The sequence below is a fragment of the Scyliorhinus canicula genome, chromosome 2 (assembly GCF_902713615.1).
Source record: "Scyliorhinus canicula chromosome 2, sScyCan1.1, whole genome shotgun sequence".
Classification (NCBI taxonomy): Eukaryota; Metazoa; Chordata; class Chondrichthyes; order Carcharhiniformes; family Scyliorhinidae; genus Scyliorhinus; species Scyliorhinus canicula.
Window position 1 is genome coordinate 221,110,896 of NC_052147.1, and position 12,736 is coordinate 221,123,631.

General features: G+C 47.3%; 1 protein-coding gene across 16 annotated transcripts in view; it reads right to left on the minus strand.

Moving 5' to 3' along the window:
- The window catches only part of baz2ba (bromodomain adjacent to zinc finger domain, 2Ba), a 563,986-nt gene that overhangs the window by 174,962 nt on the left and 376,288 nt on the right, over positions 1-12,736 (minus strand). For all 16 annotated transcript variants that reach the window (XM_038789612.1, XM_038789617.1, XM_038789613.1 and 13 more), the window contains one exon: positions 9,804-9,864. In XM_038789612.1, the coding sequence (XP_038645540.1) occupies positions 9,804-9,864 (61 nt within the window). The remainder of the gene's footprint in view (positions 1-9,803; positions 9,865-12,736) is intronic.

Here is a 12,736-nt window from a genome sequence, read left to right on the forward strand (position 1 = left end):
ACCATCCAAGGGTTGGACAAGGGCTTTCACAAAGCATGGGGGCTATTCTTCAGCATGTTGCAAGACCAGTTTGAAGCAAACAGCAACTGGGGGGGGGCTTGTTCCATAACAAAGTCCTTGTTTAGGATTCAAGTTTCATAGCTACATTATAACAGCTCCTTCCAACATGCCCATTGGAAGTAGACTGTATGGAAACTCTGGAGGGTATAGACCATCATCTTCTTTGTGTACAGAATCAAGGCTGCTATATTTTTTTAATTAACCTGACAGCTTTTGGAAGGACTTTTTCATTCAAATCTCGCAAATCTCAATGTTTAGCACAAAGTATAGCTTTTGAACAATATGTTCTAAGAAATAATTGTTCTCGCATTTTGCTGCAATTAACCAATTCCATCAACTCATCCAAACCTCCTATGCCATTCCCTTCTTCCCATGCCTCTCGTCCCTGCTCTTTTATTCCAACCCCTCCCATCAATTGCATCCCATTCCCCCATGGAAGCAATCTCTGCAGCTCAGGTAACTGTATTGTTGGACTCACTTTACCTTCTGCTTTTCCTGCTCTCTATCAAGGCACCACCACCAAATGTTGGCAACAGCACATATACCCCAGACCTCCATCCACTGCCCAACAAATAAACCCATGAAGCAATCAAAACTGTGCATAAACTTAAGGACTTAATGGTTTTACTCTACCTAGAAGCGAGGCCTGATATTCCACCTGGTTTCTTTCAACAAGGCACAACAAAACAGTAATAAATACAAATCACATTTTTCGAGGCACAGTAGTGCACCATTTAAATGAAGAGTAGATAAGCTACAGAAGTAGAGGGAGATCCAGGGCTATGGGAGAGGGCAGGGCAGTGAAATCCGTTGTGAATTGCACAGTCAGCACAAACAACATAGGCGCATGGCATCTTTATTCACTGCAAACTTAATACTACAGAGCTTTACAGCCTAAGGAGGTAATTGAACCCATCTCACGACTGCTAGCTCTTTCAAAGAGCTATATAATTTGTCCTATTCCCTTGCCCTTTCCAAATAAAGATCAAAAGTTCTGTCTTTCAAAGCTATTGGAAATTCTGCTTTTGCCAGCATTGGTTGAGCACTGCCAGAGCAAGAAGTTTGCATTTACTTCAGTATAATTTTGAACACCTCCATTCGATCTTTCAATTTTTAAAAAACATTTTTATTGGTTTTCACATTTGTTTTTGACAACATTGCAAAAAAGAATAAGAAATACAAAAAGGAATAAGAAATAGAAACAGAAAATTAAAATGACGAAGGGGTAAACCAAGTAATCAGATATGAATACATAGGAAACATATAATAATAATAATAATCTTTTATTGTCACAAGTATGAAAGTCACTGTGAAAAGCCCCTAGTCGCCACATTCCGACGCCTGTTTGGGTAAGCCGGTACAGGGAATTGAACCCGCACTGCTGGCCTTCTTCTGCCTTACAACCCAGCTGTCTAACCCACTGAGCTAAACCAGCCCATATATACAGCTACGAGGCACGCTAACATTGGGCCTCCAGTAATTGGTTACTACAACTGTTCTCTTCTACTTATATGTGGCCCCATGGTATTAAAATATACCAGGGCGTCACCAAGGCATACTCCATTGATTTGCCGTGGTCGCACCCATGGGCTCTCTTTTCTTCAATACCCTTTGGTTCCTCCCTGCCCTGCTTTCCCTGAAAGCCTTCCCTCCTCCCGGCTTCCCTCCCCCCTTCTCTTCCTTTGTCTGTTTCAGCCACTCTTCTTCTTCCTCCCCCCCCCACACCCACTCCTTATTTGTTGCTGGTCACGAACAGTTTGGTAAATTGCTTCCATGTACTGTGGATGTGGAGATGCCAACGTTGGACTGGGGTGAGCACATAAGAAGTCTTACAACACCAGGTTAAAGTTCAACAGGTTTGTTTCAAACACTATCTTTCGGAGAATTGCTCCGTCCTCAGATTCACCTGAGGAAGGAGCAGTTTGAAACAAACGTGTTGGACTTTAACCTGGTGCTGTAAGACTTCTGAATGTACTGTGGAAACCTTTCTCCAAACCTTCGGTGAATTTTATATTTTCCAATTTGAGGCATTCCGCTAAGTCGGACAGCCAGTCTACGGCCTTGGGTGGTGCTGCTGTTCTCCAGTAGACAATCAGGGAGGCAAAGGCTAGGGCCTCTGCCCCTCTCCCCCTAAAAAGCTTTTGCTGTCCGGATACCTGGAAGACCCACTCGCAGGGCAGGACCAGCATGTGGGTCTGGTTGGCCGGGCCTCTCTGGCCCCATTCACATTTGTCCTCCACCTCCAGGAAGAACCCGCTCATACATGTTCAGGTCAAGTGAGCGCTGTGCACTACCTTTAGCTGCATTATGCTCAGCCCTGTGCATGAGGAGATGGGAGTTTGCCCTATGCAATACTTCGATCCAGAGTCCTCCTCCCATGTCCGTGTCTAGTTCTTCTTCCATTTTCCCTATGTCTCATCCAGCGGTGCCCTTATTTCTTCTAGCAGTTATCCATACATGTCAGTGCAGCTATCGACCCCAGTTCATCCAATGTCAGAGGTCTGTCCAGGTCACTGGGAGAATTTTGCAGTCTTCTTGCGGAGTAAATTCCTCAGTTGCATGCCCCCCCCCCCCCAAACCACCACCACATTCCTCCTTCTTTGCAGGACACTTTTATGTGTCCTAGGGCTCTGCCCCCCACTGCTCCACAAACAAACACCATGATTAGTTTGTCTATTTTGGTGAAGAGGTCCTTGGGCATGAATATCGGGAGTGATCCGAATAGGATTTGAATGTCTACACTCTCCCCGCCAGAGAGAGCAGGAGCGGGTCCCACCATCCCACGCGTGGATTCACAGGAAAGATTTCACTCTTACTGCGGTTGCGTTTGTAACCGGAGAAGGCTCTAAACTCCCTTTGGACTTACATTATTCCTCACATGCTGGCTAGAGTGTTTGAGACAAGGTGGAGCAGGTCATCCGCATAGAGTGAGAGTCCCGTCTCCGCTCTGGATGCCCCTCCACCCCTTCGCTGCTCAATGGGCGATAGCCAATGGCTCGCTTGCCAGAGCAAACAGCAGCGAGGACAATGGGCATTCTTGCCTCATGCCTCTGTGCAGCCGGAAGTATTCAGAACTAGTGGCATTTGTCCATACGCACGGCATGGGAGCACTGGACAATGGTTTCATCCACAAGGTGAACCCTGGCTAACAGCCAAACCATTTCACTACCTCCATTCGACTCTGTCAAGTCCCTCCCCGGGTGGGGGTCATAATCACGTTCAGCATGCGCCTGATGTTAGCCGTTAGCTGTCCGTCCTTGACAAAGCCCACCTTCATTAAACACCTCCTGCAGGTGCGGGGCAGTGCTGCCGCAAATTATTTATAGAAGTCCACCGGGAATCCATCCGGACCTGGTGCCTTCCCCGACTGCATGGAGCTGATGCTCTCCATAACTTCTCGCAGCTCTAGCGGTGCTTCCACACCCCATCTCTTTCCCTCCCCCACAGGTAGTATGTCCAGCCCGTCGAAAAATCACTTTATCTTGAAATCCCTCACCGGAGGCTCGGAGATGTACCGCTCTTGGTCGAAGGTCGTGAAGATCTTGTTGATTTTGTCTGGGGCCAAGGCTAGCTTGCTGTTGCTGTCCTTCACTTGCGCTATCTCCCTCTTGGCTGCCTGATTTCTCAGCTGGTGAGCCAGCAGGCGACTGGCCTTGTCTCCATGTTCATAAAAGGTTCCCAGTGTCTGGCAGAGCTCGTTCACCACTTTCCCAGTGGAGAGCATGTCAAATTCCATTTGTAGCTTTTTCCTCTCCGCAATAGTTCCATAGTCAGGGCTGTGGAGTATCACCAATCCAGAATCAATCAGCCGTTGCCTAGCCCTCCTTTCCTTCCTGTCCCTGAGTGCCCTGTATGCTATTATTTCCCTCCTATCACCACCTTCAGTGCCTCCCCGAATGCGGAGGGTGAGACGTCCCCATTTTGATTGTAGGTTACATATCTGTCAATGGCTTGTGACATTCTTTCGCAGAATGCCTTGTTGGTGAAGAGGACTGTGTCCAGCTGCTAACTATTACATACCGTCCCCTGGGTCTGTCACCGTGTTTGTTGCTGCAAAGTTCGCCCTTTTGCTAAACAGCATGGCCACCCCCTCGCTCTTGTTCTGAAGCACGCTTGGTACATCTGTCCAGCTCTTATTTACACTCAGTCTGTTCTTCTCCCTCAGGTGCGTCTCTTGAAGGAAGACTATGTCGGCCCTCATGCTTTTTGTATGGCTGATGGGGGGGTGGGATTCTGTGATCCTGAGGCTAAGTGTTGACGTCGTCAGAAACGCCGTCACGTTGCTCGGCAGCGTCAACACGGCCTCAGGATCAGCAATTCTGGCCCCTATTGGGGGCCAGCACGGCACTGGAGCGGTTCACAGCGTCAACTGGGCGCCTTGGGATCTGTGCATGTGCAGTGGCTTCCTTCAATGCGCTGACCCCAACGCAACATGGCACAGGGCTACATGGGCCGGCGCGGAAGAAAGGAGGCCCCCAGCCAGAGAGGTCGGCCTGCCGATTGGTGGGACCCAATAGCGGGCCAGGCCACATCGGAGCCCCCCCCCCCCCCCCCCCCCCCCCCCCCCGACCCTTCCACGCCGAGTTCCCGCCGGCTGAGAGCAGCTGTGGACGACGCCGATGTGACTCGGCTTTTTTACGACGGGCCGATATTCAAAAAGGGAGGTAGAGAGAAAGCAGGGAATTATAGACCAGTAAGCCTAACATCGGTAGTGGGGAAAATACTTGAATCCATTATCAAGGACTTTATAGCGGAACATTTAGAAAGCAGTGGCAGGATCAGTCAGAGTCAGCATGGATTTATGAAGGGAAAATTATGCTTGACAAATCTGTTGAAATTCTTTCAAGAGGTAACAAGGGGGAGCCAGTCGATGTGGTATATTTAGACTTTCAGAAGGCGTTTGACAAAGTCCCGCATAAGAGATTATTGTGCAAAATTAAAGCGCATTGGATTGGGGGAAATGTATTGAGTTGGATAGAAAACTGGTTGGCAGAGAGGAAACAAAGAGTAGGGATTAATGGGTCCTTTTCAAATTGGCAGGCAGTGACCAGTGGGGTACCACAGGGATCGGTGCTGGGACCCCAGCTATTAACAATATATATTAATGATTTGGATGAGGGAACAAAATGTAACATCTCAAAGTTTGCAGATGATACCAAATTAGGTGGGAGGGTGAATTGTGACGAGGATGCAGGGATCCTACAGCAAGATCTGGACAGGTTAGGTGAGTGGGCAAACCAATGGCAGATGCAGTATAATTTGGATTAGTGCGAGGTTATTCACTTTGGAAGCAAAAACAGGAAGGCAGATTGCTACCTGAATGGTTGTAAATTGGGAGAGGGGAGTGTGCAGCTGGACCTGGGTGTCCTTGTGCACCATTCGCTGAAGGTAAGCATGCAGGTGCAGCAGGCGGTAAAGGAGGTTAATGGTATGTTGGCCTTCATTGCAAGAGGTTTCGAGTACAGAAGCAGGGATGTGTTGCTGCAATTGTACAGTGCCTTGGTGAGGCCACACTTGGGAGTATTGTGTGCAGTTTTGGTCTCCTTCTCGGAGGAAGGATGTTCTTGCTCTCTCGAGTGCAGCGAAGGTTTACCAGACTGATTCCAAGGGATAGCGGGACTATCATATGAGGAGAGATTGACTGGGTTGGGATTGTTCTTGCTGGAGTTCAGAAGAATGAGGGGGGATCTCATAGAGACTTATAAAATTCTAACAGGACTAGACAGGGTAGATGCAGGGAAGATGTTACCAATGATAGGTGTATCCAAACCAGGGGTCACAGGCTGAGGGTTCCGGGTAAACCATTTCGGACAGACATAAGGAGACACTTCCTCACACAAAGAGTGGTGAGCCTGTGGAATTCATTACCACAGGAAGTAGTTAATGCAAAAACAGTGAATATATTCAAGAGGCGGCTGGATATAACACTTGGGGAGAATGGGATCAAAGACTATGTGGAGAAAGCAGGATTAGGCTATTGAGTTGTATGATCAGCCATGATCGTGATGAATGGCGGAGCAGGCTCGAAGGGCCTCCTGCTCCTATGTATCCCATTCTCCACAAGTGCTATATCTAGCCGCCTCTTGAATATATTCAATGATTGAGCATCAACTACTTCCCCTAATGAATTCCACAGGCTCACCACTCCTTGGGTGAAGAAATGTCTCCTCATCTCGGTCACTGGACACACCCATCATTGGTAACATCTTCCCTGCATCTAGCCCATCTTGTCCTGTTAGAATTTTATAAGTCTCTATGAGATCCCCCTACTTTCAAGTGATACGTGCAACTGAAGCCTCCAGTTCTCTGCACTGTTACTCTTGTTAAAATTTTCCAATTTAATGCATATGTCCCTTCCTTATTCCTGCTCCCAAAATATATCACCTCAAATTTCCCCACATTAATTGGCATCCAATCTATATTGACACAATCAATTGACATTTTATTTTAATTCCTTTATTCATTCAAGTAACTCCAGTTTGTGGCGCATCATAGAATTTATAGTACAGGAGGAGGCCATTTGTCCCATCGAGTCTGCACCGGTCCTTTAAAGAGCACCCTACTTAGGCCCACACCTCCACCCTATCCCCATAACCCAACCTAACCTTTTTGGACACAAAGGGCAATTTAGCATAGCCAAGAAACCTAACCTGCACATCTTTGGACTGTGGGAGGAAACTGGAGCACCCGGAGGAAACCCACACAGACACGGGACAAACGTGCAGACTCCGCACAGACAGTGACCCAAGCCGAGAATCAAACCTGGGACCCTGGAGCGGTGAAGCGGCGGTGCTAACCACTGTGCTACTGTCATGTGAGAGTACCTTCTTAGAAATGGGTGTTTATAAATGGGTGTGTATATAAATATCTATAGTGAGAGTACCTTTAAGAAATGGGTGTTTATTACTGCAGTGACGTCAGAGAGTGGGTGGAGCTGGGCTGTGTCAGCTTTTTACTTTCGCTTTAGGTTTTTTGCTGCAGGGTGGGTTTGGTTTCATTTTAATTTTGGAGAAGCTGCAATCACAGCAGGATGTGTGTGAATCTCTGCAAGCTTATGAATATTCATTTGCTGATCTCAACGTGGTAGCTGTTCTCAGTAGTCAATTTAAACCTGAGGTGCTTCTGTTAAAAGGTTTTGTTTTAAGTCTTATAGATGTTAAAAGGAAAGTAAGAAATACTTTTTTTTTGCTATAAAATTAGAGTACCAATTCAATTTTCCAATTAAGGGGCAATTTAGCATGATCAATCCAACTACCCTGAACATCTTTGGGTTGTGGGGGCGAAACCCACGTAAACAATGTGCAAATTCCACACGGACAGTGACCAGAGCCAGGATCGAACCTGGGACCTCAGCGGCGTCAGGCAGCAGTGCTACCGCTGCGCCACCGTGCTGCCCTCGAAAAGTAAGAATTAATTAGTGTTGTATTCTTTGGGGGTTGTATTTGAATTGAAGGTTGCTAAGATGTTCACTGTATGTTTTAAAAAGGTTAACTTGAGTTCATAGAATAAACACTGATTTGCTTTAAACCAGTGTTCAAAGTCGGGGGTGCAACCCGCGGGTGGGTCGCAGGCGGGTGTTGGGAGGGTCGCGGAGCCGTTGTCCGCGGCGCTCCCTATCGTGCAAATCCCCGCGCAGCAGCCGGCTTTTCATAACGCCGGCTGCAAGCGGCCGCGAACATTAAAAAAAAAAATTTGGCCGCATTGCGCATGCGCGCACGATGATCGGGCACACATGCGCAGTGCGGCCACTATTTTTTTGAACGGTTGCAGCTTTTTGTTTTACAAGTTCTGTAGTGGTTTTTATTCATTTATTTTATTCATCTAATTTTTATTTTTTTCATTTATTTTATTATTTTTACAAGTTCAGGGGGGGTTTTATTCATTTTAAAAATTTATTTTACTCATTTTATTTTTTTTTACAAGTTCGGGCAGGGGTTTTATTTGATAAAATTTTACAGGAAAAAAATTCAGAACTTTGGACAGATGGAGACTCCATACTTTCCGACATGAGAAGGCTTCACCTTCATCCAACAGGTTGCATTGGAGGAGCGTGTACGAGGGCCAAAGGGACCCAAAACCATTTCCTCCATTTTTGTCAGCAGCAAACAAGGTAAGAGAAAATGGTTGGTCGCGCAGGTCGGCCGGCATGGGTCGCGAAGGTCGGCCAGCGTGGCTCGCGAAGGTCAGCCAGGTTGGGACCCAAAGGTTGGCCGGTTGGTAAAAATGGGTCCATGGAAAAAAAGTTTGAAGAACACTACTTTAAACAATACTTTTCCATTTCTGCTGTTCCACACCTGTAGAGTGGGCCGTGTGTTCCCCATACCACAATCTAGTAAAAGTTGTAGGTCAGGTGAACTCCATGATACACTTTGGGGTTCTCTAAACCCTGGCCCATAACACTACTGTGCTGTCCTCATGCCTTTCCTGCTTTCTGTATCCAAATCATCTCTTGGTTGAATATTTCTTTGGTTTTAAAATCTGTTAAAAAAAATTAAGCACTGGACAGATTGAAGATAAATGGGGTGCAGATCAAGCAAAGCACAACTCTGAGTGCTCGTAACCGATTTATAACCATTAGTGACCCCTTTGAAAGCAAATCGTTGCAGACAACATGTAGAGGAATTATAAGTGATGGGAAGGTGAAAGTTGAAACATGACCTTTAGTACTGCAACAAAGATCCTGCCTGGGAAATGCCCCAGCAGCAGAGTACTGAAGGGAGGCATTTATATCATACCTTTCAGCTCCTCAAGAGATTTTCAAAGCATTTCACAACAAATTATGTACTTTTTAAAGAGCCTTCTTTCTTTCTAATAGACCAGAGTATAACAGGGAGCTGTCATCTGTAGCAACTGGGCAGTCAATCACAAAATCAAATGTTTTATCAAATTATGGGCCCAATTTTCCAGTCGTGTTGCGCTCATGCGAGAGCACAATACGGCTAGAGAATCCTGCAAGAGGCCTACAGCCAGCCTCCCGACACCCTCCACGCCTCGCGGGATTCACTGGAGTCCCGCAAGACATCGGACTTCGATCTCCACCCTAAATGAGTGTGACCAAAAGCCGCTTCCGGAAGTAGGTCAGAAACATAAATGTGGACCAGGTGGAACGGCACCTAAGGGGGCCTCCCGGACCATCGGAGACGCATTGATTTGATTTGATTTAATTTGATTTATTATCACATGTACCGAAGAACAGTGAAAAGTATTTTTCTGCGGCTGAGGAAACGTACACAGTACGTACATAGGAGACAAGAATAATCAACAGAGGACATTGACAAAGGGTTCATCGGCAAACAGTGATTGGCTACAGTGTGGAACAAGCAAATACATGGGTGGTCAGGCTAAGTGCAGGGTGGCCCCCTGGCCCTCTCCCTGGAATGTGGGCACCTTGGCACTGCCACCATGGCACTGCCAACATGCCCGGATGGCACTGCAGAGCAGAAGCACTGCCTGGGTGCCAGTGAAAAGGGTGCCCGAGTGCAAAGATGGCACTGTCAAGGACCAGGGGATGAGGGGGGCCATGCCCATGAAATGAGGGTTGGGGGGGGGGGTCTGAAGGGTGGGAGTGCAGGATAGATAAGTAGGGGCCTCTGGGAGGTTGGACTGGTGATGTGTTGGGGTGCTATTTGGAGACTTCCGGGGGGGGGGGGGGGGGGGGGGGGGGGGGGGGAGAATTTGCAAACTAAATATTCAACTGTAACACAAATAAAATATATGGAACTCATTTTATAAAAAGAAGTTACCCATATTCCAAGGGGATACGCAGATATCTTTCATCTGTGACTCTTCTTCTTTTACCCGAACCTACAGAAACAAAAGTCAGATGTTATAAAAATGCCTTTGGTGGATTAATAAACTTTACATATATACATACTTATTGAAAGTGTAACTCTGATGAGTAAGAAATGAAATGGCTACATAAATCCTGAAGGTGTCAGCAATTAAATATATTTTGACAGAATGCACCAAAAATGAATTAAAGACAATCAGATCTCCTAAGCCATTGCTTGTGAATAACTTACAAGCTAATGTATGGTTTCTTATGTTTGATGTGATCCCACTGCAGTCTAAATGCAATGAGCACATTGTTGATCATTGCAACACAGGTAAACAGAAGCAATATATCACATATTAAATTATTTACTGAAGGCCTGAGATGTAATGGCCAGAATATTCCAGCCGTTCAAGCCGGCAGAATCTTTTGGTCCCACCATCGGTGCACCGCCACCCCTGGTTTCCTGGGAAAATCTTGTTGGCAACAGCAGGGCCAGAAGATCTCAACATCAACCAATGGCTGGCCACCACAAAACATGGGGCAGTTGCAGAGAAAATCCCACCAAATATTTGTAATACAATTTAGACATATCCGAACCTGAATAAATATGAAACTTCCTTTGTTCTCTCTGAAAATATCTTCTCAATTAACGTCACAAAAAGCATTTTGCTCCACCGCCCACTTGCACTATTTACTAAACAGATTTAATCTTGCTTTCTGCTTCCCAAAAATAATTTTTCTCAGTTCTTTTCCTCACTCTTCTTTTCCAAAGTCTTCCTTTCTCGTAAACAAAAGATCCATTCAGAAATGAAAATCTCACCAAACCTTAAGTCACACCTGCTCAGCCAGGAACAACTGAATATTATCAGTCAGAGAGATCAAAGCTATGATGTGGAGATGCCAGCGTTGGAATGAGGTGGGCACAGTAAGAAGTCTTAGAACAAGAGGTTAAAGTTTAACAGGTCTTGTTTCGAATCACTAGCTTTTCGAGCTAGGAGGATTTTAACCTGGTATTGTAAAAGACTTCTTACAGAGAGATCAAAAGTTGAGACAAACAACGATAAAGCATATGATAAAAGCATACGCTTCTCTCTCTTATTTATCAATGTCGACTTGTTCCTGAAGATTTTGGTGCTACAGTAACTCAAGAGGAACCCCCATGTTCCCACAGTTGAGTTACCAATGACCAATTGGTCAGTCACCATAGCCAAACCTATACAGCCTATTCCACCTATCGCATGGTAGGTTGTTACAAAAGGTTTAATCTCATGGAATCCAGGTTGAGATAGCCAATTGGATACAAAATTGGCTTGGCGACCAAAGCCAAAGGGTGGTTGTGGAGGGCTGTTTTTCAAACTGGAGGCCTGTAACCAGCGGTGTGCTTTAGAGATCGGTGCTGGGTCCACTGTTATTTGTGACATATATTAATGATTTGGCTGAGAATGTAGGAGGCATGTGTAGTAAGTTTTCAGATGACACCAAGATTGGTGGCATAGTGGATAGTGAAGAAGGTTATACAAGATTGCAACAAGATCTTGACCAATTGGGCCAGTGGGTCGATGAATGGCAGATGGAGTTTAATTTGGATAAATATGAGCTGATGCATTTTGGTCGATCAAATCAGAGCAGGACCTAGTCAGTTAATGGTAGGGAATTGGGGAGAGTAACAGAAGAAATAGATCTAGGGGTACAGGTTCATAGCTGCTTGAAGGTGGAGTCGCAGGTGGACAGGGTGGTGAAGACGGCATCCAGCATAAGAACATAAGAACTAGGAGCAGGAGTAGGCCATCTGGCCCCTCGAGTCTGCTCCGCCATTCAATGAGATCATGGCTGATCTTTTGTGGACTCAGCTCCACTTTCCAGCCCGAACACCATAACTCTTAATCCCTTTATTCTTCAAAAAACTATCTATCATGAGGACTTCCGGTGGCAGCAATGCACAACTGAACCGCACGTTCGGCGGCTCCCGAGATTAACGGACTTCGGGGCTATTTTAAAGGCCCCCAACGGAGCTGAGGAGGCAAATCCCGACGGGGGAAGAGGCCAGGAGTCGCCCCAGTGGCCCCATGGTCCAGACCAGGAGCGGGGCAGGGAGAGAATCGACGGAAAAAACACCCAGAAAAAAATCGGGACCCGAAAAACAAAATGGCAGCCGGCGAAAGCTTTGAGGAGCTGAGGAAGTGGGTCAGGGAGCAGCAGACGACTCTGCTGCGCTGCTTCCAGGAGCTGAAGGTGGGGCTGCTGGAGTCCATCAAGGTAACCAACAGGGAACTGATGGAGACCCAGACAGCCCAGGGGGCTGCGATCCGGGAGCTGCAGCAGCAGGCCTCCGAAAGGGAGGACGAGGTCGTGGCCGTGGTGGGGAAGGTGGAGATGCACGAGGCGCTCCATAAAAGATGGCAGGAGCGGTTCGAGGAGCTGAACAACCGGTCGAGGAGGAAGAATCTACGGATCCTGGGCCTCACGGAGGGGCTGGAGGGGTCGGACCTAGCGGCCTATGTGGTGATGATGCTAAACTCGCTGATGGGGGCTGGGTCCTTCCAGGGGCCCCTGGAGTTGGAGGGGGCCCACAGAATTCTGGCTAGGAGGCCCAAGCCGAACGAGCCACCGCGGGCGGTGTTGGTGAGGTTCCACCGGTTCGTGGATCGTGAGTGTGTGCTCCGGTGGGCCAAGAAGGAGCGGAGCAGCAAATGGGAGAACACGGAGGTGCGGATCTTCCAGGACTGGAGTGCGGAAGTGGCGAGGCGGAGGGCCGGGTTTAACCGGACGAAGGCAGTGCTCCACAGACGGAAGGTGAAGTTTGGAATGCTGCAGCCGGCGCGTCTGTGGGTCACCTATAAGGATCGACACCACTATTTTGAGTCCCCGGAGGAGGCGTGGGCCTTCGTGCAAGCCGAGAAA